Genomic DNA, 27,861 nt, shown 5'->3' on the forward strand with positions numbered 1-27,861 from the left:
CCCAGAATATCTTCATATAACCTCTTCATGTAGTTGCTTGGGGGCTTCCTCACAGCATAGTAGTTTGCTTCCTAGAGCGAGGATCCCATTACTGTCAGATGGAAGTTATTCTACCTTTTGTGCAACACAGAGTGTCTTATCTGTTATTGCCACAACCCTACCCATGTTCAAAGGGACGGAACACTTTCAACGGGGAGCAGTATTGAAGTTACGTTGTAGGAAGAGAATGAGGGGGATATATTGTTGAGTCTATTTGGGGGTAAGGAGGGGAGGAATAAAACCCGCTATATCTGCTCTTCCTAAGAAGCTGATCTCAGGGATCTGCCTCCAGAGAGTGAGGGCCCTGGATATAGTGGATTCAATGAGATAGCTCCACACTTCAAGATCCAGATTTCTACTAAATGCATCTCTAGTTCTCTGGAAAATTGGCACAGTAAATATTTCTTCTGTTGTGGGGCCCTTCAAGGACAACTGGACAATTACTCTGAATACAACATAGTAAAAGAGTGTTGACACAGATATGCACAATACTGAGTGGGAGAGATGTTCATCTCCTCATAGAGCACCAGGAAAAGACTTGGTGATTCTAGGACTGAGTGGTGAAGAAGGTCAGTACCTCTCCTCTGCAGGAAACCCCTTCTGATGTCTCCATATTTCACTGAAAGCCTTATTAATATGGGCCTTGTGGACTTCTGTCCATGGGAGTATTTCTGAGTAGAGGGTGGCATATCCTGCCTTTAATAGACAGATGTTAAAAACCCATAGCTGAGTCATCCACTGGACTTTACCAGTAAGTGTGGCCCAAAGAGACTGAAACTTGCCCCCACTCTCAGACAGAAATTGTTCTATTCTCACAGTCCCCGTGCCTCCCGTACTCTGAAGGGACAGTCAGGCTAGTTCTTGTGACCTCCCACTCTTCTGGATTGTGGAAGTTTCTGATGCTGGCTCTGAGACATGGCATCTCTTTGCAAAAATCTAGTGTCTATATTACCATTCTGCTGTGAAGGAACAGGCCCTGTCCTTGCCACAGGCTTTTGACTGTCTTCTTATATGCACCCCTCCTCTGGCCCTACTGAACCATGATGTCTGACAAAATCACTCTGAAATCTTTCTCCTTCTCCGTCAGTCCTCTGTCTGGCCCGGATCTCAGTACAAAAGTCTGGAATGTCTCTACCCACATTCCAGGGCTCTGCCCTTGCTCTTCACTTTCATAACGAAAGATGTGTTGATCATCTAAATATCCCAGAGTGAGAAATGGCTGCTGCTTGTTCTTACCTGAGACCCAGCAATAAAGATGTAGGATCAAAGGGAGGAAGTGGCAAAAGAAGTTTTCCAGAATGTTCAGTCACGTTCCTGTGATGTGGCCTCATTTCCAGAAGCTGGAGTGAAGGTTCCCCTGTCCTGATTCCACAAACATGTGAGGAGCTCATGCCTAAGAGGACAAGGGGTATTTGGGATTATGTAATAGGAAGAGAGGAAGAGGAAAGTAAAGTCCAGGTAAAGGATCAGAGATGAGACTAGAACAATAGAGACATCAGGAGTAGAGAGGAACTTAGAGAAAGCAGTACAAAAGAAGAGATGCGTTTGTAGAGAAATTAGCATAAAAGGGTTACTGTGACCCTGCGGGCAGATAGAGAGAAAAAGAGGTTCAAACAGTGCCTGGACCAAAGTAAACTGTCCTTACTTTATTTGATGTGCCAACAAATCCAAAAGAAAGATAATCCTTGGGGAATATCAGCAGGGTTGTAGACAATATGAGATACGGATACAGGAGACAACAGGCAAAGCTTCCTGCACATTTCAAAATTATTCTCGGTGGTAGAAAATCCCATTTCAAGGAGTTGGCATGAAGCTTCTGCTGTTTCTTAACACCCAAAGTGAAAAAGACAGTGGAGAGCACTGTGGCCTGTGGTTAAGAGCACAGGCCCTGAAGCTAAACTGCTGAGTTTGATTCTCAGACCCATTGTTCACTAGCCCTGGTCAACTTGAGATGAGATGCGGCCATGTTCCCATTTGCAAAACAAACTAGGTACCTATCTCAAAGGCGGGTAATTGGATCAGTGCCTTGCAGAAGTTTTAATTACTACTATTATTGAGTACATGAACAAAATGACAACAAAAGAGAGAGGGAGCTCACTCACGAGAAAAGCAAAAATACAGGAATTGAAGGAAAGGTAATAAAAATCGAGCAAGAGAGAGAGAGAAAACCCAAATGTGAGACAGTAGTTGATGAAACAGGGAAAGCATTCAAAAGATTTTCAAAACTTTAAAATTTGTTGTAGAAGAATGATGTAGGAAAACCGACATATCTGTGTGTTATCCAGAGTGGAGATTTCATCTGCTTTTCACACTCAGCACTCTAAGGCCCACCCCACTCTCCACATCATGACCCACAACAGTAACAGATCGCAAGTATCTCTACTTGGAGCCCTTCAGCCTGGATTAAAAGACACAGTAGGAAACGGCCAAAGGTCTCAGCTAAGGAACTCACAATCAAGGAGGTGGGCTTTAGTTAGTTGGACCTTCTTTCATTTAGTTCTCAATTTGTAGGGTAGCAGTAAAGTGCTTTCTCATGCTCCCACACCTCCTAAAATGAATCCCTAGACTGCTCCACCACGCTCTTGAACCTTGGTGTGGCTTTTAATAAGAGTTTCTCAGAGCCACAGAGGGTCTCAGCTGCCCTTAGAGGTAGATGACATCAGGATCCCTTTAGGCTCCTAGTGGAGCCACAAAGAGATGGGAGACATACTGAAGCTGTGTGAGGACTCTAGGCATAGTAAAGCATGAAGAAGTGAGTTCATGAGTCCTGGGATCCTCTTTTCCCCCAGAGACCCAACTCAGCCCACAACCAGGACTCAACTTTCCTTTTGCTTGATCATGCCATAGCCTGCCAATTGTCTCTGAATACAGCTCCCTTACATTAGGGAGTTCTGCATCACAGCCCCCGTTCTAGCACTGAGAACAAGCACCCTACTATTACACAGAGCAGAGCTTCTCATAGCTTCTCCCCATTCCTCATTCTTTTGGAGATTTGGCCACTGCAGCATGAGTACAATATTCCTAGGTGGGAATGTCCACAAGCCCCATCCTGGGTTTACATGAAAATAGACATTTAAGAAGCCTCCTGGTGTCAAAGGTTCTAAGTGGGGCTCTTCTCCCCTCTGTTCCTTGAAATAAGTAATAAACTCACAGAAACAGGGAAGGAATAACCACAAGAACAAATTGGATGAATTTCCTCGTTTATACAAACCAATTCAGTGAACGATAACAGTAAAAAAAAACCATCTGTACTATTCCTTTCAAAGCCATTGTATGAAATCTTTCATCAATAACCACCCCTGCTTAGCCTATCACTTACCTGAAACCAGCTTCTCACAATTAAAAAAAAAAAAAAGAAAAAGCAGATAAAAGAGAAAAAAATTTTCCCAATTTCATTTATCCTTGAAAAACATGGCCTCTTTTTCTTGCTATTTTTCTCCAGAGACAAGATCCCCTCAAAGATTAAAAAGTCTTTCAGAAGGGTGGGAGTATCTGACTTTCTTCTCTCCCCTTCTCATTTGCATGTGTGCCTGTAAGCTCACACACACTCAGAGGTTTTCAAAAATATACAGAAATCGCTGTGATATGTGAAATACATTTGAAAACATCATCTAATCCCTAGAAGATTTGCTTCTGAATTTTTCCCAAGAAGGATATCAACACTGCAACTGATATCACACCATGTGGATCTTTTCTTTCTCTTCCCCTCAATCCTTCAATAGAGATAAAAGCAATCTTACCAGTCAATCCCAGTAAATTTTCTTAATAAAATTTTCTCCAATGGAACACAAAATTTAAAAAAAAGTATACAAAAATATTAACAAAATCATTAATAAAGGCTACTTATGTGTTCTGGGTTAGAATAGTTTATTTTTGTTATTTTGTACATTATAAATTTTTTGCAAGTAGCAAAAATATGAGTGCAAGATTGTACTAGAAGAGAAGATGTAGTTGGTTATCCCTATGGTACCCACAGACATTTGTATGAACTATAATGAAGCCTCTTTCATTAATAGGAGCAAACTCAGAACCTGCCAAAGAGGGGAGGGGAGTCTCCAGGTGCAGAGGCCAGTTCTCACTCCAATTCCACTTCTTTGAAGGTTTTCTGGATAACCCCCATTACCATCAAGGTGACCACAGGTGGGTTTGTTCCACATAGTATGGTCCTGGTCTAATTTTTATTCAAGCAAGGGGCAGAGATGAGGTTGGAACTTTGATTAAAGGCTTAATTCAAACTACAGGGAAAGACAAACTAACAGTAACCAGAAGCAAGGTAATTTTGTTTTATACAACTCACTTTTCTCACCTTCTAGTTGATGCTTTGTCTCAAGGAACCCCTGTTGCCTGATTTTGTCTGTCCCCAGCACCAGGAACTGATTCTCTGTATCCCTGCCCACTGTCCACATTCAGGAAGGGGAGGAGACGAGAGAGGGCAAAAGAAGCTGCCCTTCCCAGTTGTGCCTTGTTTCCTTTATAAGAAGGGATCCTAGTCAGATTTGATGTTAATTATCAAGACTGACTTAGCCTAGTAGGTGCATCAGAATCACCTGCAGGGCTTGTCAAACCACAGCTTGCTAGGCTTCAACCACAAAGATTCTTTTTTTTAAATTTTTTTTTTGCGGTACGCGGGCCTCTCACTGCTGTGGCCTCTCCCGTTGCGGAGCACAGGCTCCGGACGCGCAGGCTCAGCGGCCCTGGCTCACAGGACCAGCCGCTTCGCGGCACGTGGGATCTTCCCGGACCGGGGCACGAACCCGTGTCCCCTGCATCGGCAGGCGGACTCCCAACCACTGCGCCACCAGGGAAGCCCAACCACAAAGATTCTTGATTCAGTAGATCTGAGGTGGAGCCACAGAGTTTGCACATCTAACAAATTATGAGATGCTGCTGTTGGTGCTGGACCATAGTTTTAGAATCTCTGACTGAGCCCATATCCATTAAAGATGATTCTTTTAGAGACTTCCCTGGTGGTGCAGTGGTTAAGAATCCACCTACCAGTGAAGGGGACACGGGTTCGAGCCCTGGCCCGGGAACATCCCACATGCCGCGGAGCAACTAAGCCCATGCACCACACCTACTGAACCTGCGCTCTAGGGCCCACGTGCCACAACTACCGAAACCTGTGTGCCTAGAGCTCATGCTCTGCAACAAGAGAAGCCACTGCAATAAGCCCACGCACCACAATGAAGAGTAGCTCCCCTGCTCGCTACAACTATAGAATGCCCACACGCAGCAACAAAGACCCAACGCAACCAAAAATTAATACATTTATTTTTAAAAAAAAGAGCTTCTGTGGTTTCTGGGCTGGAGGGTCAGATAAAGTCACATTTAGCAAATTCTTCGGTAGTCATGGGCTCACAGATTGAATACCATGCACTGGCAACGAATTCCTCGCAGGACTCAAGAGATGCAGGTGCCTCTAGCTTTAGCCCCAGGGGATCACAGTCAAGGGTGTGCGGGAGACTGGTTTCTGCTGCTGGGACAAGACTCTTAGATGGATAACACTGGTCCCAACTTAAATCCTCACAGAAGCTCACGGGGGCCCTGCAGTTCCCAGCATCGTCCCTGGGAAACACTCTCACAGTCCCAGGGACGTAGGGAGGAATCAAAGGGAGGCTGTCAAGGACACTGGATGTAATACCCTCCAGAGATGGCAGGCATGGGCCAGGGTGCATCGGATTTTCGGGATCCAATGGAGGACCCAAGGGTTGAAGGTCAGGGGCGCAACAGCACCCGGAAGGCTTAGAAGGATGCTGCAGCCATGGGCTCAGCAATGCAGGGCTGTCCATCAAGGGATCGCCAGCAAACGGGAGCTGAGATTCGAAGTCCAGACATGATGGGTGTGTTGTGTCTAAAGACAGGCGCCTCCTACTCCGGGCCCGGACAGTGGGATCCTGAGTCCCCTCTTCCCGAGGACGACGACGAGGACCGTACCGTCCAGGTAGGTGGAGATCCGCAGCAGATGGACCTGCGGTCAGCGGCGGAGTCAGGCCGGGTTCCGCGGAGCTGTAGGCAGCCGCAGCCCCGAACTGGGCAGCAGAGCAAGAACCCCGGGCCGGCGAGGCGGGTGGGGACGCAGGATCCACAGGGGCTCGACAGCGGGTCCCATGGCAGGCGGCCACGGGCGGACGGCGGTGCGAGGCGCTGCGGGACGGACAGTGCCTCCGGCGGAGCGCGGGTCCCCCAGGAGCGCGGACCTCCCTCCACGCGTTCAGGAACTGGCTGCTGGGCTCCGTGGGCTGCGTGTGGTCCACCACGGTCCGGTCCTGCCCGCGTTTCCACAGCTCGTAGCGCTCCGGTTGCAGGATGCGCACGAAGGCGTCCATGGAGAAGGCGACCCGGGCCTCCCCGCAGCTGCACTGCGATGCCACTTTGCCATAATCGATCCAGCGCGGGGAGGCGAAATTGATGGCTTCTGCGCAGTTGAAACCATGGTTGAAGCCGGAGTGGTAGCCATAGGGAAACGTCACTATGAACTCTCCAGCCTCCTGAGTGACCCGGCCGAAGGGGATGCCGTTCTCCTTGAGGACCGTGGGCGAGATGAGAGCCACCTTGTGCCGCAGGAAGGCCTTACAGCCCCGCGAGCTGCCCGGGAAAAGCTCCCTGGCTAGGCCTTCCAGGCGCCGGCCGTGCTCCGGGGGCACCGCGTACCAAGTCTTGGGCTCCCCGAAGTGCAGGTAGTTGATGCTGTAAAGGTCCATGTCCTCCGTGTGCCAGGCGAAGGCGGTCTTCCACATGCCAAAGTAAAGGTAGGGGGTGTTGACGCCCTCGATGACCACTCCGCACTCCTGTTCCAGCAGGTCCTGAATGGTTCCCAGATGTCCAAGGTTCCACTGCTTCGTGTTTTCATCGAATAAGGAGCCACTGACGTCCGCACCATATACTGGTGAACCATAGGGGCGCGTTTTCCAATATTTTCGCTCCAGATCCTCAAAATCAGAGTAGAATGGAGTCTGGTGTTTTTCACTGTTTGTTAAGCGGCGATACTCGCTCACGGTCATGGCTTTCTTCTTTTTGTGGTGCTGAGTAAACACACCTGCCTGCCCAGAAATCACCTGCTGGAGGGGAGCGGCTATTAAGATGTCATCGATGTCATCATAGGTCTTTCTGGCTTTCCAGTCCTGGGGTGGAATTATCTTAGCCAGGCCTGCTCGGTGTGCACCTTGGGATTCCATATAAGCAATGTATTTATTGAAATCATTAAACTCTTCTTTGGTTGGACGAAATACCATTATGCTACAACTTGGGTTCTGGGCCCAGTTGGACTTAGACTTCATAGCTTTCATTAATAAGCAAGACACTCCCAAGTTTTTACTTATGTTCTGGATAGGTGAGGATGCTGGTAAACACTACTTTTTCAAAAATGGGTTGGACTATATCAGCAGGAACCCCCAGTAGACTTTAGTGCAATGAGTTGATAATATTTCTTAGGCTTGCTGATTCTGCAGGGGACTCCACGCTGGGCAGAAGCCTTGCTCAGGACTGATGCTGGCTGAGCCTGCAAGTCTGTGATGTCCTTGGTTGACACTTGGCTCTGGCCTCTTGAGCTCTAGTGAATCACCACCCAGCCCTGGGTGGGTATCCCAAATGTCGTGTCTTCAGGGCAGTATTGGAAACAAAACCTAAGAAAAAATACATACAGACAGGTTGCAAACTAATGTTTGGAGATAGTTACTAGGGAACTACAAATAACACACCACCATGGAATATAATTGCATATTCAAAGAAAGGCTAAAATGTCATAAGATTGACAGTACAAGAAATGGTGTTGTTAACAGTGGAAATTCCTGTACTCTGGTAAGGAGAATGGAAATCATTACATTCACTTTGAAAAACTATTTGGACAGAATCCACTAAAACTGAACTTACCCATGTGGTATGATTCATGCCTAGGATATGTGTATGTCTGTGCAATGAATGTCAAGTCCAAGAATGTTCAGAACAACATTATTTCAGTAGCCAAACACTGTAAACAACTCAAATGCCAGTCAACATTAGAATGGTTAAGTACACTGTAGTATATTCATACAATGGAATACAATACAGCAATGAAGATAAACAAGAACTACATGAAAATATAAGAATAATTCTATAAACAGAATACTGAGCAAAATTATCCAGACCCAAAAGAATACCTATTCTTTGCTTCCATTTATATAAAGAGAAAAAGGAGGCAACATAATCTATGTTAGAAGTCAGAGCAGTGGTTACCTTTGTGAGAGAGAGAGGTTGTGAGTGGGGGTGTGAGGAAGTCTCTAGAATATTGTGAATATTCTATCCTGAAGGCAGGTGCTGGTTACACAGCCATCAGAATGGCTCACTGTCATAAATCATCACGTTATGATGATTTTTACAAATTTCTGTGAAATAATTTGTTTTAATTTATTTAAATTATTTAAATAAATTTTAAAATATAGTTTAGGGTGAAAAGCATTAAAGGAGACAGATATCTTACATTGTACCAAAAGGAAAAGGAAGGGTGACTGAAAATATATGAACTAAACATTCAATTGAAGAAGCTACAAAATAGAAGAAGAGAAAGAAGGGGTAGGAGTAAAAAATAACAAAGAATAAAGAAAATTTAATGAAAGAAAACACATACAACACCAAATACTGATGACCAAAATTATTCTTGGAAGAAATTAAGGATAGCAATAAAACATGGGCATAACTGCGCCTAAGAAAGAAGGGGAAAATAAACCACTAGGAATGAAATAGTGTACAAAAGAACTTTTAAAATCTCAAAAGAGAATCTTAGGAGAAACGTGACAGCAAGATTTTCAAAAGATAAGAGAAAAGAATAATTTTCTGGAGAGGAAACATATCCAAAATGGATCCAAGAAACACCAGAAAGCTTGAATAATACCCCAGTATAAGAAGCTGGTTCAAAGTACGACACCTGAAAGTCCAGGGGACACATTATTTTATATGTGAATCTAGAAAAGTTGCAAGAAACAGTTAACTCTTACTGTGCAAATTGTCTCAGAGTACAGAAAAAGTGGGAAAGCTACTCAGATGAGGCTATTCTGATCTCTGATAGCAAAACGAAAAAAGGACAATAAAAAAATAAAGCTACAGGCCATCACTGTTTATAAGCATAGATGAAAACATAAACTGGAATGTCATCCAATGAAATACAGCAATATAACAGAAGAATAATACATCATGACCAAATAGAAAGGAAGGATGATTCAACACTGGAAAATTTAATGATATAATTCAGAATATTAACAAAGTAAATGAAAAATACCATCATCTTATAGGTACCAAAAAAGCATCTGATGAAATGAAAAATCCATTCATGATTTTACATTCTTACTTGCAAAGCATCAAGAGAAACTTGTTTTGTAAGATAAAGAATTTCAAGGTAAAAAATAGCAAGGATCATTCTCAACTGTGAAACAAATGTAACATTCTCATTAAAGTTAGGAAAAAGAGATGCATCAACATGAAAAGCTTCTCAACATCACTAATTCTTAGAAAAATGAAACCCTCTTGCGCTGTTGGTGGGAATGTAAGTTGATAGAGCCACTATGGAGAACAGTATGGAGGTTCCTTAAAAACTAAAAACAGAACTACTATATGATCCAGCAATCCCACAACTGAGCATATACCCAGAGAAAACCACAATTCTAAAAGACCCATGCACCCCAATGTTCATTGCAACACTATTTACAATAGCCAGGTCATGGAAGCAACCTAAATGCCATTGACAGATGAATGGATAAAGAAATCGTGGTACATATAAACAACGGAATATTAGTAAGCCATAAAAAAGCAAGAAATTGCATCATTTGTTGAGACGTGGGTAGATCTAGAGACTGTCATACAGAGTGAAGTTATTTGAAAGAGAAAAACAAATATCGTATATTAACACATGTATGAGGAACCTAGAAAAATGGTGCAGATGAAACGCTTTGCAGGGCAGAAGTTCAGACACAGATGTAGAGAACAAATGTATGGACACCAAGTGGGGAAAACTGCGGTGGGGTGGGGATGGTGGTGTGCTGAATTGGGCGATTGGGATTGACATGTATACACTGATGTGTATAAAATTGATGACTAATAACCTGCAGTACATATAAAAAAAAAACAGCTAATACTGAACTTTCTTTAGGTTATTTGTATGGAAATATGTTAAAATAAATGTTTCAGATATTACACGAAACTTCTAAATATCTTATATGTTCTGGTATAATGTTATAAGTCATAATACTAGTTATTACTTTAAAATGTATATCTCAGAAATAACTAAATTTCATTGTCAGTTGCATTATTATGAACTTTCCACAAACCTTTAACCGTGGTCATTTTTAAGTCTTTTGTCATTTACAGAGAGTACTGCGGTACTCTGATGCTTTTGCAAAAATATTCCTATGAAAGGGTTTCATCTTCAAGGAATTCATGGAAAACACTCTGACAAGTACAGGTTTCTGGTAACTGAGTATACTGTGTAATTGAACGAATAAGCATTTTCAGAACTCTAATGGCAAACTGATGAATTCATAAAAGTGCCTTACAAAACATCAAGAAGGATAAAAAATTAGTTACCTGGGAATGAGTGAGCTGATGAGGATGATTATAACTTTTGAGACTTTATGTTCGAATAAAAAAAAATCCCACAAGAACTCAGAGGCAAAAAATATACAAGTCAATTTTCACTGCAAAGTAAAGGAGCTGTTACAGTGGAAGATTACTGGACTGAATGTCAATATTATGACATAGTACGAGTGTGTTTCGTGTTTGGTAATTGCAGTCATTGTTGCTTTTCTTGTGGTCATCCATTTACAATGCTTTGTATCAGTTTATTTCTCTCGTAAAACTAAAATACAGTGTGTGTGTGTGAAAAAAAAACATATAGAAAACAATGTCAAAAATAAATTTCACTATATATACTCCACGTTCAACTTGTACTCTATGGAGCATATGTAATAGTTATAATTTTAGGACAGAAAATATATGTGTACCAATAAAGAAAAAAAAAAGCAAACTATCTCATTAACCCAATTTCAAGTGCTCCCTTAATACTGTTTCCTAATCCTCTTAAGCTCCCTTAATTTCCACCAAATATTCTCTTTCACTTTTCCCTGTTCTCAAACATCAGGCACAGCTAGTCCACCCCACTTCGAATCCTTCGAATGTCCTAAAAGTCCCTAAGTGATCTGGCCCACCAACACCTCTTGACCTCACCCATTTCTACCCTGCTCCTTGCTGTCTCCTTCCAAACACATTCCTGGCTGTGTCTCAAAAAGGCCGGTATACTCTTGTCTGATGGTCTTAGCATCATGGCAACTCTCAAGCCTCAGCCCAAACATCACCTTTTCAGTGAAGTCTCCTCTGATCCTCTTGCTTTGGATAAAAGTAGAGACAATTTTCCTTCCACGAAAACAGGTACTCTCTCAAGAGAACAGTTTCAAGTGAAACTTGAACTGATGGTCAGTACCCATGTATCTCTCCCAGATTCTACTCAACTCAGCCCCACCTGAACTGCATCATTCCTGATGCCATCACAATTGAATGGAATCAGCTCTTCCAACTGTCTAGTAAAAGGCCTCATTTTTAAACTTATCAGCCCACAAAACACAGGTGTTTTGCCTGAAATTTTTCCTTTAAGATTTCTTACAAGAAAATATATGGCATCTAAAGGTTATACAAATGTCAGGGTCCTTTTAGGTACAGAGGGATTTCCCTGGGAAAGCTGCCAGAATGGGCGGAGCTAGCACAGTGGTCAGGGCATTAAACACCACTAGTATCCGGTCAGCACAAGAACCAGGGAGGAGAAGAAAACCACGCTAAAGAAATCGGTGAGGAAGAGCTCAACTGCCTTTAGAGAACAAAGGCATTGAACCTTCCTCACCCTGTAGTCTCCCCAATAAGACTAAGATCAGCTGGCCTGCCACTGTTCCAAGTAATAGAAACTCCCCACATCTCCTATGGTCTGCAAGAGGTGCCACAGGTCCCTATATGTTATCTGGGGTCCATTCAAGACAAGAGGAAGCTGGGGCTGGGGCCCAATCCTCTACCACCTCTCTCCCCAAACAGGTCACCACTATTTGGCTTAAACATAAAACCTTTATTCTTTGGGTCAGGGATCAGGGACAAAATAATAGCCAAGGAAGGGCTTGCTCTCTGTGACCCCTGCTGGTAGCTTTTGTAAGAGTGCATCAAATGCAAGAGGGAAGAGATATGGGAACATATGTATAACTGATTCACTTTCTTATAAAGCAGAAACTAGCACACCATTGTAAAGCAATTATACTCCAATAAAGATGTTAAAAAAAAAAAAAGAGTGCATAAAACGAACGTTTCCTGCAGACCAGAATACTGATGGCAGGGGCCCTTTGAGTGAACAGTAGTAGCTCTTTATACCTCTGCCCTGGAGCCTCATGCACCATGGAATATGCACAAGGTAGGTAATGGAGGATCAAAAGAATTCGCTTTTCTCCTTTTCTAACTTTAATGTCAACGACAGAAGAAACAATCTCGAGGTCACTACAAAATGTATTGGTAATAAATGGTGGGGAGGGGAAGTGGTTGACAATCTAGCACATCCCTGAGGGAGTGTGACCAATGCTGTTAACTTAGCCTCTAAAGATTGGGTGGAAGTCAAATAATATCTCTCTTCCTATTCCAGAAACACCTGAGGAGCACTCAAGGGTCCTGGGGATAGATTGTTATGAAGGAGAAGCATTGTTCAAAAATGACCCTATATTTTCATCCTAGGATGCCTGAACAGTAGGCTAGCCTAGACTCCTTCCATGACTGGACGGCTATAGCATCCAAAAGGGCCCAAGGTCCCCAGGTGCCTCCTAACGTACAGGGCTGCTGGCTTTCCCAGACAGCTCCTGTAAATGGCTGGCATGATATCTAGGCAGCTTAATTCCCCAAGCAGTCTGAAGGTCCCTTTCCTAATAAAGTGGCTGTCATCAAAGCCCTATTTGAAGGAAGAGCAATGGGGAAGGGGTCTCCACTAGAACAAAATCCTCCTCAACATGGGATGCCTCTCCATGTAGATGCTGAAGAAATACAGAGCCTATGTGTGCCTTGGTCTTGATGTGTTTCCTGAACTCATATTGTATGACTTTGTGGAATTTTCCTCCATGCAGAAGGGGACTCAAAAGATGGGAAGAAAGTAAATAGTAAGGTTTCATCAGGGTTAGGGTTTTCCAGCCATGTGTATCTCAAGGAGAGAGGAACAAGTGTCTTGACGGATTGGACGGAGGGATAAGAGAGTGATTAAAATGATGGGCCAGTAAATTTATCCTGGGTAAAAAAGGAAATGAGAACATGAGGGCAATGATGGAGAATGAAACAGTGTTTGATTCATGGGCTGAATGTCTCCATTAGGTCAAATACGTCTATTAGAACACTAGGAAATGTAAGCTAGAAAGAGAATGGAATGCTTGAAACATAGGTGGTCCTATCATTATTCCCATTTTATGGAGGAAGGAACTGAGGTGTAGAAAACTTTATCTTTAAGTTAATAGTTGGTGTTCTCAATCCCTAGAGTTATTTTTGTACTTGACTTATCTTCCATATAAAACTACGTTGAGAGCATTTTCTAGGCCTTTTTCATCATCGTATTTTCCAAGGGATCTTGGTACTTCATGTAGTGCACACTCCAAAAATGTTTATTAAAAAAATAAGTAACGAAAATCATTTGGCACACACTGCAGTCTCTCTCCTCTTGGTTACACCATCTTTCTTCCTACTCTCCTGTCTCAGGGGAAGAGAAGATACTCCCCCCTCTCCAGAGCTAATCTTGCCATTTAAACTCCTTAAATAGACACCTCTCATGCATTCCAACACTATGGTCAATTAAATGATCACTATCACCTCTGTAAAGAGTTAAATCATCAGTCATCAGTCTCTTTCCTGATTTAAGCTGCATCCATTCTCTTACCTTCATTTCAATACCCAACATGTCAAAACATAGGCAAAAATAATCTACCTTTACAAAAACATTTCCTCATCTCTCTTGTTTTCTGATTCTGACCCGACTTCTCCACTGAAATTCATCTCTGTAAATCATCACGTTGTCTCCCAAGTGCTGCTCCGTGGGTTACACTTTATCTCTCTACATCATTGATTCGTGGCGCACCTCCTTCCTCCTAAAATGTCTCTGACCTCCAGGGTACTGATAGTCTTCTCCGGTTCTTCTCTTTCTCATTGGATCCACTTCTTTCTCTACTATACAAATGCAGTCTTATTTCAAAGCTGAATTCTCATCTCTCTTTTAACTCTTTTTATTTTTCCCCTTAAATTTCCTTTTTATGTTCACGGCATTCTTTAGTACCACACTCTCTCTCTCTTTAAAGATATTATTTAGTGCCATAGCTTTCTCGAATAGCACTGACTTTCTTCTGTGCTTCTGATTTGCTTTTCCTTCTTGACTGGCCACTGGGCCCCTGAAAATCAACTTGTTTAGTACAAAGTGATCATCTTTCTCCTGAAATTAACTTCCTCCTTTAGAAATCTTCTTTTCTAAGGATGTGAAATAGAAATTCCTAGTATCCTAGTTACCATTGACTATTACATCTCCCTCTCCCTAGACATAAAGTCGCTGATGTCGGGGTCGGGGGATCCCATGACAGTCTACTGTGAGGACTCAGGGACATCTGTATACCCCAGGGACATCTGTATACCCCAGGGAGGCTTCCTGTGCTCTCCTTCCTCATATAAGAAGCCAAGGATCCAGCTTGCCTTCCTTTTCTACTTATAGCTGTCACCACTCAAGCTAGACCCTGAGGATCTACAAGTACTGCTCATTTGTATCATGTGATAATCTCCCCATCTCACCCTAATTTATAATCTCAACAATTCTTCTACAATGATTTTATTTAAAACTATATAAAAATATAATCACATTTTTCATTCTATATGAAAACTTCCTCTAAAGAAGTGAAAAGAGAAGAGTGAAACAATTTAGAAGGAAAATTATGTCAAAAATTTAAATACCATACTAAGGGTCTTTCCTCTAATAAACAATAAAATGCTAATTACGAATAACAAACAGGCCCTCATTTCTTATTGAATTATTAATAGGCAACTAAAACAAGCCTTGAGCTGAGTTTTTGTTTTTGTTTCTTTTTGGCTTTGCCCGTGGCATGTGGGATCTTATTTCCCTGACCAGGGATCAAACTCGTCCCCCTGCAGTGGAAGCACAGAGTACTAACCGCTGGACTGCCAGGGAAGTCCCCTGTATTGGTTTTATAAACTAAATTATTTCCTTTTTACATTTCTAAGGATCCTAGGAGGAATGAGGCCGGGCTACCATGTTTATAAAATAAATAATCTAGATACACATTAGTCTTCAGATATTGAGCATCCAAAGGAAACACTCTGATTTTGTAAGTGTAACTCTGTGCGCAAATCAAACCTTTTCAGAATTTGCCATGTACAATTCCGGTGATCTTCAGTGCTCCAGACAAATGTCTTCTCTATGGGTCTCAGACGGTTGCTTTTACTGCGAAACCGCCTCCATGTTTCTTTCAATTGGAGCCACAGGTACTAGTTGAGAATAAGTACCCTTTCGTTTCAGTTACTCTTCCATTTTACCCTTATTCATGGTATCCCCAGTAACACAGAAATTCTTCATCTAAGGAAACCTGACAATTCTGACAATTGAAGAAAAGTATTTTTAGCACAATGATTAGACCTGATGGACTTCTGGAAATTCGGAGTCTTTCAAAAATAATTCCTCCAAGCTTTCCTGGTGTGTGTGTGTGTGTGTGTGTGTGTGTGTGTGTGTGTGTGTGTGTGTGTGTGTGTGTGTGTGTTTGTCTGTGTCTGTGTGTCTGTGTGTTTTAAACTGGGGAAGGTAAGAAGTGAAGTCAGTTTAATAAATCCTCTCACTGTGGCCATTGTCCAGTTTGCTTATTGTACAGATTGCTCAACAATTTCAGGAAAGCCTTCTTGTCTTTTATGTTCCGTGCATATTTCAAAGCTATTATTTCAAATGAGGATTGTTGACAGAATGCCTCAGACCTTAGCCATTGTTTCTGCTGACAGCCAATATCTAAATGCTGTGTTTAATAAATTTCCTCTCAAGTTGGAAAGTCTACTTACTGTTTATTGAAAATAATTATAACCATAATATTTGATGGCGAAATAAATTCTATTTGATGGAGATAAGTGACTCAACATTCCCCCTATTATTGGACAGTTACTTTGTTTTTTACTTTTCCACAAGTATTCTTAATCCCTTATAAATATCCTATATTTCAATACCTAGATCAGTATATTTGGTAAAACATTAAATAATGAAATTCATTGGATTAGATTTCTAGAAATGGAATTACTTCATTGCAAGATTTAAACATTTAAAATCCTTAACATGTATTGCCAAAATTTTCCAGAAACATATCACTTTACATCCTCAACCATTCACTTTACTCTGAAAAACAATCTTTAATAATTTGTTAAGAAAATTATTGTGAAAAATTTTGGTGAAAAAGTGTAGCTCTAGTTTTAATTTATACTTCTTAGATTACAACTAAGATTGACTTTTATTTCTTCAATGTATGCTAGCCATTTGTATTGCTTCATATCCTTTGCCCGTTTTTCTCTAATATGGTTCTAGTGTTTTTACTCATTTACTTACATGAACATTTTATACATTATGTGACTATTTCACATATTTTACACAATATATGAACATTTTACAAATTGCTCATGTGAATATTTTACATATTAAACCCTTTGTTTAATGTGTTCATAGTTTTTTCCCAGTTTTCCATTTCTTTAATTTTATTTTTAAGTGGTTTTGGCAAATATTTCAGTTTAATATATTAAAATGTTGAGTGGGTCTTTTCCTTTGTAATGCCTTTCATGGCCTTTATGTTTAGACAGTTAGAAAGTTATTGGCCCATCCAGAGACAGATAAATATTATCTTATGGGGTTTTTCCTTTTTATATGTTAATTTTACTTTTAATTTGGATTTTAATTATACCTTTAATTCTAAGTGGGGTATTGGAGTTTGTTTTATTAACTTTTTTTTATAGTTTTGCGAGTATGGTATGAGGAGTAAGGGAGATGTAAGTATGATTCCTAGTCCTAGTGTGCTGTGTTCCTATTAGTTTATAGGAGCTTTTCTTTGTCCCAGTACTCTTAAATTTCTTCCGTCTCAAAATGCTGGTTGTTTAGTTTTATGAAAACTTTTTAGTTCCTTCTTTGACAACTTCCTCTAGTTTTTCCCTCTGTACATTATCTCCTGTATTTGGATATCAGACCTCATGGACTGGACCTCCAATTTTTGTGTCTTTTCTTCTTCCAGTTTTCTTTCCCTTTATCACTGTGCTTTATCTTCTGAAATTTTTTCTCATCTTTATCTTGTAAACCTACTTCTATTGTCTTTTTCATTTCTCCTATCAAACTTTTAATTTTTAATAGCTCATTTCTGTCCCCTTAGCTTTTTCAAGTGTATATAGCTTCCTTCCCTGCCCCCACCATTGTCCTATTTTTGTTTCACAGGTGCACTTATTTCATGTCTCAGAAAATACTAAAACGTCAAAGGCTATTGGAGGTATTTTTCTCTCCTGCATAGTCTGTTTCTTTGAAACTTCTTTTTATTTTTTTTTCTTTTGTTTTGTTTTGTTTTGGTTTCTCTCTTTCATGTTTAGGGCTTTCCTCAAGTGTCTGGTGATCTTTAGTAGTTGGCACACATATAAGAGTACAGCATAAAGAACTGATTAGAAGCTCAGGGTGTGTGTATGAGTTTGGAGATTATGCTTCCCTGAATGGTGATCTGGCGGGGTTGTTTCCTGTCTGAACCTCTGATGTTGGTATCTCTATGACTGGTGATATTCAACAGTGAAGAATCTTCCAATCTTCCTCCTGAGGGGACAGGCCTGGCTTCCCCACCACATGGAAAATGGGTCCTGGATTTTCCAATATCCAGCTTGGGAAGTTCACTAAATCAATTGGTTTTCCCTATGACAACCACATTCTCAACAATTCCTGGAAATTCCCAGTGCAGAGACCATCCTTTTCAGCTGCTCTAGAAAATGAAGCTTAGTCTTCTGTTCAGGGTGAGAGAGCAGTTTACCCTGCTGCCCAGAGGGAGGGGATCTGAGGTTCTCACTGCTTCTAAGACACACTTTCCACAAGCCCTCCTTAGCCTCATTTTAACTGCCACTTCCAGAGGCACCTGGTGCCATGAAATCCTAAGCCTTCTGGGTTCTTAGAGACAATTGTGTTGCTTCTTGGCTTTCCTCACTGCCAATTTAGCATTCAAATTTCCTGGGTTTGACAAATCAGTTTCAACTTGTCCATCTGTTTTCAAGTTTTGCTACTATATTATCTCCTTTACCATTTTCTTGGCATATTACTTCTTAAAACAAAAATCCTGTTATCGTCACTCCAGCGTAGTTTTGGAGGGAACAAATAAACGATTGTGTTTAAACCACCATCTTTATCTCTTCTTGTTTCCCCAAATGTCTCTCACAATAGTTCCTTAAACAAACTCCCAGCTTCAGTCAAATCCATCTAGCCATTGTCCCTGACTCCATGTGCTTCCTCCCTCACTTCTGTTCTCTTACCCTTATCTAAATTACAATCCCTGCTTTCAAGAAGACTCTCCTACTTAAGGGATTCTTCTCTACAAATACTAGGTCTCGGAAACGACTGTCCTCTACACTCCACCAACACCATTTGTCTGGCCCGTTTATTTGGTGCTTAAAACAAACTGTTGATGTGGGAACTCTCCAGACTGTTTTACTTGACAGCTTGCTTTCACTTCTAATGGGCACTTGTCTAAAGTCATAAATCCCTTCAATGAGATGTGCTTGCTTCTTTCTCTAAGATACCTGCATGATTCTGCTCCATAAGCTTCAACATTACTTTCTTGAGAAGCTCCGTGGAAAAGAGAAGAATAAAACCTTCCTTTTCCTGGACCTTTTTATCTCAAATGCCAATATCTGATGTGGACTCCCTAGTTAGGAATACCCAGGAGTGTGGATATAGAGAAGTGTCAGGCCTGCACAGCATGGATTAAATCCTGATACAGCTGAACAGCATAAATTCAATATCATCGTCTTATAGGTATCTAAAAAGCACCTGATGAAATGCAAAATCCATTCATGATTTTACAATTCTTACTTGCAGAGCATCAAGAGAAACTTGTTTTGTAAGATAAAGAATTTCAAGGTAAAAAATAGCAAGGATCATTCTTAACAGTGAAACAAATGTAACATTCTCATTAAAGTTAGGAAAAAGAGATGCATCAACATGAAAAGCTGCTCAACATGACTAATTATTAGAGAAATGCAAATCAAAACTACAACGAGGTATCACCTCACACCAGTTAGAATGGGCATCATCAGAAAATCTACAAACAGCAAACGCTGGAGAGGGTGTGTTGAAAAGGGAAACCTCTTCAACTGTTGGTGTGAATGTAAATAGATACAGCCACTATGGAGAACAGTATGGAGGTTCCTTAAAAAACTAAAAATAGAATTACCATATGATCCAGCAATCCCACTACTGGGCATATATCCAGAGAAAACCATAAGTCAAAAACACACATGCACCCCAATGTTCACTGCAGCACTATTTACAACAGCCTGGTCATGGAAGGAACCTAAATGCCCATCGCTAGACGAATGGATAAAGAAGTTGTGGTACATATAAACAATGGAATATTACTCAGCCATAAAAAAGAATGAAATTGAGTCATTTGTTGAGACGTCGATGGATATAGAGACTATCATACAGAGTGACGTAAGTCAGAAAGAGAAAAACAAATACCGTACATTAACGCATGTATGTGGAACCTAGAAAAATGGTACAGATGAACCGGTTTGCAGGGCAGAAGGTGAGACACAGATGTAGAGAACAAACCTATGGACACTAAGGGGGGAAACCCGTGGTGGGGTGGGGATGGTGGTGTGCTGAATAGGGACTGACATGTATACACTGATGTGTATAAAACTGATGACTAATAAGAAACTGCAGTATAAACAAACAAACAAAAAACAACTAATACTAAACTTTCTTTGGGTTTTTTGTATGGAAATATGTTAATATAAATGTTTCTTTCAGACATTACATGGAATATCTAAAAATCTTATATGTTCTGGTACAATGTTATAAGCCATAATTCTAGTTATTACTTTAAAATGTATCTCTCAGAAATAACTGAATTTCCTTGTCAAATGCATTATCATGAACTTTCATCAAACCTTTAACCGTGGTCATTTTTAAGTCTTTTGTCATTTACAGACAGTTCTGGGTGTACTCTGATGCTTTTGCAAAAATGTTTCTATAAGAGGTTTTCATCTTCAGGGAATTCATGGAAAAGACTCTGACAAGTACAGGTTTCTGGTAACTGACTATACTGCTGAACTGAAAGAATAAGCATTTTCAGAACACTAATGAAAAACTGACGAATTCATAAAAGTGCTAACAAAGATCAAGATTTTAAAAAATTAATTACATGGGACTGAGTGAACTGATGTGGCTGATTATAATTTTTGTGACTTTCTGTTTGAATAAAAAAAAATCCCACAAGGACTCAGAGGCAAAAAATATACAAATCAATTTTTACTGCAAGTAAAGAAGTTGTTACCGTGGAGGATTACTGGACTGACTGTCAATATTATGACATAGTAAGAGTGTGTTTCGTGTTTGGTAATTGCAATCATTGTTGCTCTTGTTGTGGTCATCCATTTACAATGCTTGTGTCAGTTTATTTATCCCTTAGAAAAATAAAATACAGTGTGTGTGTGTGAAAAAAAAGAAACATATTGAACATACTCCAAGTTCAACTTGAACTGTATGGAGTATATGTAATAGTTATAATTTTAGGACAGAAAATATATGTGTACAAATAATTAAAAAAGAAAAAAAGAAAAAAGCAAACTATTTCATTAACTCAATTTCAAGTACTCCCTTAATACTGTTTCCTAATCCTCTTAAGCTCCCTTAATTTCCACCATTCAAATATTCTCTTTCACTTTCCCCTGTCCTGAAACTTCAGGCACACCTATTCCACCCCACTTCGAATCCTTCGAATGTCCTAAAAGTCCCTAAGTGATCTGGCCCACCATCACCTCTTGAGCTCACCCCTTTGTACCCTGCTCCTTTCTCTCTCCTTCCAAACACATTCCTGGCTGTGTCTCAAAAAAGGCGGGTACACTCTGGTCTGATGATCTTAGCACCGAGGCAACTCTCAAGCCTCAGCCCAAACATCACCTTTTCAGTGAAGTCTCCTCTGATCCTCTTGCTTTGGATAAAAGTAGAGACAATTTTCCTTCCACGAAAACAGGTACTCTCTCAAGAGAACAGTTTCAAGTGAAACTTGAACTGATGGTCAGTACCCATGTATCTCTCCCAGATTCTACTCAACTCAGCCCCACCCGAACTGCATCATTCCTGATGCCATCACAATTGAATGGAATCAGCTCTTCCAACTGTCTAGTAAAAGGACTCATTTTTAAAGTCATCAGCCCACAAAACACAGGTGTTTTGCCTGAAATTTTTCCTTTAAGATTTCTTACAAGAAAATATATTAAAGGTTATACAAATGTCAGGGTCCCTTTAGGTACAGAGGGATTTCCCTGGGAAAGCTGCCAGAATGGGCGGAGCTAGCACAGTGGTCAGGGCATTAAACACCACTAGTATCTGGTCAGCACAAGAACCAGGGAGAGGAGAAGAAAACCACGCTAAAGAAATCGGTGAGGAAGAGCTCAACTGCCTTTAGAGAACAAAGGCATTGAACCTTCCTCACCCTGTAGTCTCCCCAATAAGACGAAGAAAGATCAGCTGGCCTGCCACTGTTCCAAGTAATAGAAACTCCCCACATCTCCTATGGTCTGCAAGAGGTGCCAGAAGTCCCTATATGTTATCTGGGGTCCATTCAAGGCAAGAGGAAGCTGGGGCCCAATCCTCTACCACCTCTCTCCCCAAAGAGGTCACCACTTTTTGGCTTAAACATAACACCTTTATCCTTTGGGTCTATATAATAATATATTATATATTATTGACAAAATAATAGCCTTGCTTGACAAAATAATAGCCAAGGAAGGGCTTGCTCTCTGTGACCCCTGCTGGTAGCTATTGTAAGAGTGCATCAAATGCAAGAGGGAAGAGATATGGGAACATATGCATATGTATAATTGATTCACTTTGTTATAAAGCAGAAAGTAGCACACCACTGTAAAGCAATTATACTCCAATAAAGATGTTAAAAAAATAAAAATAAAAAAGAGTGCATCAAAGGAATGTTTCCTGCAGACCAGAATACTGATGGCAGGGGCCCTGTGAGTGATCCTTAGTAGCTCTTTATACCTCCACCCTGGAGCCTCATGCACCATGGAATATGCAGAAGGTAGGTAATGCAGGATCAATGCACTCTTCTCCTTTTCCAACTTTAATGTCAAAGGATAAAAGAAACAATCTCGAGATTATGATGATTTTTACAAATTTCTGTGATATAATTTTTTTTAGTTTATTTAAATTATTTAAATAAATTTTAAAATATAGTTTAGGGTGAAAAGCATTAAAAAGGAGACAGATATCTTTCATCGTACCAAAAGGAAAACGAAGGGTGATTGAAAATATATGAACTAAACATTCAATTGAAGAAGCTACAAAATAGAAGAGAAAGAAGGGGTAGGAGTAAAAAAATAACAAAGAATAAAGACAAAGTTAATGAAAGAAAACACATACAACACCAAACACTGATGACGAAAAAGTATTCTTGGAAGAAATTAATGATAGCAATAAAACATGGGCATAACTGAGCCTAAGAAAGAAGGGGAAAATAAACCACTAGGAATGAAATAGTGTACAAAAGAACTTTTAAAATCTCAAAAGAGAATCTTAGGAGAAACGTGACAGCAAGATTTTCAAAAGATAAGAAAAAAGAATAATTTTCTGGAGAGGAAACATATCCAAAATGGATCCAAGAAACACCAGAAAGCTTGAATAATACCCCAGTATAAGAAGCTGGTTCAAAGTATGACCCCTGAAAGTCCAGGGGACACATTATTTTATATGTGAATCTAGAAAAGTTGCAAGAAACAGTTAACTCTTATTGTGCAAATTGTCTCAGAGTATAGAAAAAGTTGGAAAGCTACTCAGATGAGGCTATTCTGATCTCTGATAGCAAAACGAAAAAAGGACAATAAAAAAATAAAGCTACAGGCCATCTTTGTTTATAAGCATAGATGAAAACATAAACTGGAGTGTTATCCAACGAAATACAGCAATATAATAAAAGAATAATACATCATGACCAAATAGAAAGGAAGGATGATTCAACATTGGAAAATTTAATGATATAATTCAGAATATTAACAAAGTAAACGAAAACTACCATCATCTTATAGGTACCAAAAAAGCATCTGATGAAATGAAAAATCCATTCATGATTTTACATTCTTCCTTGCAAAGCATCACGAGAAACTTGTTTTGTAAGATAAAGAATTTCAACGTAAAAAATAGCAAGGATAATTCTTAACAGTGAAACAAAAGTAACATTCTCATTAAAGTTAGGAAAAAGAGATGCATCAACATGAAAAGCTTCTCAACATCACTAATTATTAGAGAAATGCAAATCAAAACTACAATGAGGGGGCTTCCCTGTTGGCGCAGTGGTTGAGAGTCTGCCTGCCGATGCAGGGGACGCGGGTTCGTGCCCTGGTCCGGGAAGATCCCACATCCCACATGCCGCGGGGTGGCTGGGCCCGTGAGCCATGGCCGCTGAGCCCGCGCGTCTGGAGCCTGTGCTCCGCAACGGGAGAGGCCACAACAGTGAGAGGCCCGCGTACTGCCCAAAAAAAAAAAAAAAAAAAAAAAAACTACAATGAGGTATCACCTCACACCAGTTAGAATGGGCATCATCAGAAAATCTACATACAACAAATCCTGGAGAGGGTGTGTTGAAAAGGGAACCCTCTTGCACTGTTGGTGGGAATGTAAGTTGATACAGCCACTATGGAGAACAGTATGGAGGTTCCTTAAAAAACTACAAATAGAATTACCATATGATCCAGCAATCCCACTACTGGGCATACACCCAGAGAAAACCATAATTCAAAAAGACACATGCACCCGAATGTTCACTGCAGCGCTATTTACAATACCCAGGTCATGGAAGGAACCTAAATGCCCATCGACAGACGTATGGATAAACAATTTGTGGTACATATAAACAATGGAATATTACTCAGCCATAAAAAACAATGAAATTGAGTCATTTGTTGCGATGTGGATGGATATAGAGACTGTCATACAGAGTGACGTAAGTCAGAAAGAGAAAAACAAATACCGTATATAAATGCATGTCTGGTGAACCTAGAAAAATGGTACAGATGAACCGGATGCAGGGCAGAAGGTGAGACACAGATACAGATAACAAGCCTTTGGACACCAAGGGGGGAAAACCGTGGTGGGGTGGGGATGGTGGTGTGCTGAACTGGGCGATTGGGATTGACATGTATACACTGATGTGTATAAAATTGATGACTCATAAGAACCTGCCGTATAAACAAACAAACAAGAAACAACTAATACTAAACTTTCTTTGGACTATTTGTATGGAAATATGTTAATATAAATGTTTCAGACATTATATGAAATTTCTAAAAATCTTATATGTTCTAGTATAATGTTATAAGTCATAATTCTATTACTTTAAAATGTATATCTCAGAAATAACTGAATTTCCTTGTCAAATGCATTATCATGAACTTTCATCAAATCTTTAACCGTGGTCATTTTTAAGTCTTTTGTCATTTACAGACAGTTCTGGGTGTACTCTGATGCTTTTGCAAAAATGTTCCTATAAGAGGTTTTCATCTTCAGGGAATTCATGGAAAAGACTCTGACAAGTACAGGTTTCTGGTAACTGACTATACTGCTGAATTGAATGAATAAGCATTGTCACAACACTAATGGAAAACTGATGAATTCATAAAACTGCTAACAAAGATCAAGATTTTAAAAAAATTAATTACATGGGACTGAGTGAACTGAGGAGGATGGTTATAATTTTTGTGACTTTCTGTTTGAATAAAAAGAAAAAAATCCCACAAGGACTCAGAGGCAAAAAATATACAAATCAATTTTCACTGCAAGTAAAGGAGCTGTTACTGTGGAGGATTACTGGACTGAATGTCACTATTATGACATAGCATGAGTGTGTTTCGTGTTTGGTAATTGCAATCCTTGCTGCTCTTGTTGTGGTCATCCATTTACAATGCTTGGTGTCAATTTATTTATCCCTTAGAAAAATAAAAAATAGTGTGTGTGTGTGTGAAAAAAAAGAAACATATTGAACATACTCCAAGTTCAACTTGAACTGTATGGAGTATATGTAATAGTTATAATTTTAGGACAGAAAATATATGTGTACAAATAAAAAAAAAGAAAAAAAGAAAAAAGCAAACTATTTCATTAACTCAATTTCAAGTGCTCCCTTAATACTGTTTCCTAATCCTCTTAAGCTCCCTTAATTTCCACCATTCAAATATTCTCTTTCACTTTCCCCTGTCCTCAAACATCAGGCACACCTATTCCACCCCACTTCGAATCCTTCGAATGTCCTAAAAGTCCCTAAGTGATCTGGCCCACCATCACCTCTTGAGCTCACCCCTTTGTACCCTGCTCCTTTCTCTCTCCTTCCAAACACATTCCTGGCTGTGTCTCAAAAAAGGCGGGTACACTCTTGTCTGATGATCTTAGCACCGAGGCAACTCTCAAGCCTCAGCCCAAACATCACCTTTTCAGTGAAGTCTCCTCTGATCCTCTTGCTTTGGATAAAAGTAGAGACAATTTTCCTTCCACGAAAACAGGTACTCTCTCAAGAGAACAGTTTCAAGTGAAACTTGAACTGATGGTCAGTACCCATGTATCTCTCCCAGATTCTACTCAACTCAGCCCCACCCGAACTGCATCATTCCTGATGCCATCACAATTGAATGGAATCAGCTCTTCCAACTGTCTAGTAAAAGGACTCATTTTTCAACTTACCAGTCCACAAAACACAGGTGTTTTGCCTGAAATTTTTCCTTTAAGATTTCTTACAAGAAAATATATTAAAGGTTATACAAATATCAGGGTTGTTTTAGGTAAAGAGGGATTTCCCTGGGAAAGCTGCCAGAATGGGCAAAGCTAGCACAGTGGTCAGGGCATTAAACACCACTAGTATCTGGTCAGCACAAGAACCAGGGAGAGGAGAAGAAAACCATGCTAAAGAAATCGGTGAGGAAGAGCTCAACTGCCTTTAGAGAACAAAGGCATTGAACCTTCCTCACCCTGTAGTCTCCCCAATAAGACGAAGAAAGATCAGCTGGCCTGCCATTATTCCAAGTAATAGAAACTCCCCACATCTCCTATGGTCTGCAAGAGGTGCCACAGGTCCCTATATGTTATCTGGGGTCCATTCAAGACAAGAGGAAGCTGGGGCTGGGGCCCAATCCTCTACCACCTCTCTCCCCAAACAGGTCACCACTATTTGGCTTAAACATAAAACCTTTATTCTTTGGGTCAGGGATCAGGGACAAAATAATAGCCAAGGAAGGGCTTGCTCTCTTTGACCCCTGCTGGTAGCTTTTGTAAGAATGCATCAAATGCAAGAGGGAAGAGATATGGGAACATACGCATATGTATAACTGATTCACTTTGTTATAAAGCAGAAAGTAGCACACCATTGTAATGCAATTATATTCCAATAATGAATAAAAAAAAAAAAAGAGTGCATCAAACGAATGTTTCCTGCAGACCAGAATACTGATGGCAGGGGCCCCTTGAGTGAGCAGTAGTAGATCTTTGTACCTCTGCCCTGGAGCCTCATGCACCATGGAATATGCACAAGGTAGGTAATGGAGGATCAAAAGAATACGCTCTTCTCCTTTTGTAACTTTAATGTCAACGACAGAAGAAACAATCTCGAGGTATCTACAGAATGTATTGGTAATAAAGGATGGGGAGGGGAAGTGGTTGACAATCTAGCACATCCCTGAGGGAGTGTGACAAATGCAGTTAACTTAGCCTCTAAAGATTGGGTGGAAGTCAAATAATATCTCTCTTCCTATTCCAGAAACACATGAGGAGCACTCAAGGGTCCTGGGGATAGATTGTTATGAAGGAGAAGCATTGTTCAAAAATGACCCTAGATGTTCATTGTAGCATGCCTGAACAGTAGGCTAGCCTAGACTCCTTCCATGACTGGACGGCTACAGCATCCAAAAGGGCCCAAGGTCCCCAGGGGCCTCCTAACGTACAGGGCTGCTGGCTTTCCCAGACAGCTCCTGTAAATGGCTGGCATGGTATCTAGGCAGCTTACTTCCCCAAGCAGTCTGAAGGTCCCTTTCCTAATAAAGTGGCTGTCATCAAAGCCCTATATGAAGGAAGAGCAATGGGGAAGGGGCCTCCACTACAACAAAACCCTCCTCCACGTGCGATGCCCCTCCATGTAGATGCTGAAGAAATGCAGAGCCTATGAGAGCCTTGGTCTTGATGTCTTTCCTGAACTCATATTGTATGACTTTGTGGAATTTTCCTCCATGCAGAAGGGGACTCAAAAGATAGGAAGAAAGCAAATAGTAAGGTTTCATCAGGGTTAGGCTTAGGGTTTTCCAGTAAATTTATCCTGGGCAAAAAAGGAAATGAGAACATGAGGGCAATGATGGAGAATGAAACAGTGTTTGATTCATGGGCTGAATGTCTCCATTAGGTCAAATACTTCTATTAGAACACTAGGAAATGTAAGCTAGAAAGAGAATGGGTTACTTGAAACATAGGTGGTACTATCTTTATTCCCATTTCATGGAGGAAGAAACTGAGGTGTAGAAAAATTTATATTTAACCTAATAGCT

The 27,861-nt window shown here is 40.5% G+C and overlaps 1 protein-coding gene across 1 annotated transcript in view; it reads right to left on the reverse strand.

Moving 5' to 3' along the window:
- Positions 1 to 4,771: 4,771 nt before the first annotated feature.
- The window catches only part of LOC149748787 (lysine-specific demethylase 4D-like), a 30,147-nt gene continuing 7,057 nt past the window's right edge, over positions 4,772 to 27,861 (reverse strand). The window contains exon 2 of the mRNA XM_089915465.1: positions 4,772 to 7,661. Within this exon, the coding sequence (XP_089771591.1) occupies positions 5,352 to 7,325 (1,974 nt within the window). The 5' untranslated portion in view covers positions 7,326 to 7,661 and the 3' untranslated portion in view covers positions 4,772 to 5,351. The remainder of the gene's footprint in view (positions 7,662 to 27,861) is intronic.

The sequence above is a fragment of the Delphinapterus leucas genome, chromosome 7, assembly GCF_059928025.1.
Source record: "Delphinapterus leucas isolate spDelLeu-1000000601 "Yukka" chromosome 7, BTC_Dleu_Yukka2, whole genome shotgun sequence".
NCBI lineage: Eukaryota > Metazoa > Chordata > Mammalia > Artiodactyla > Monodontidae > Delphinapterus > Delphinapterus leucas.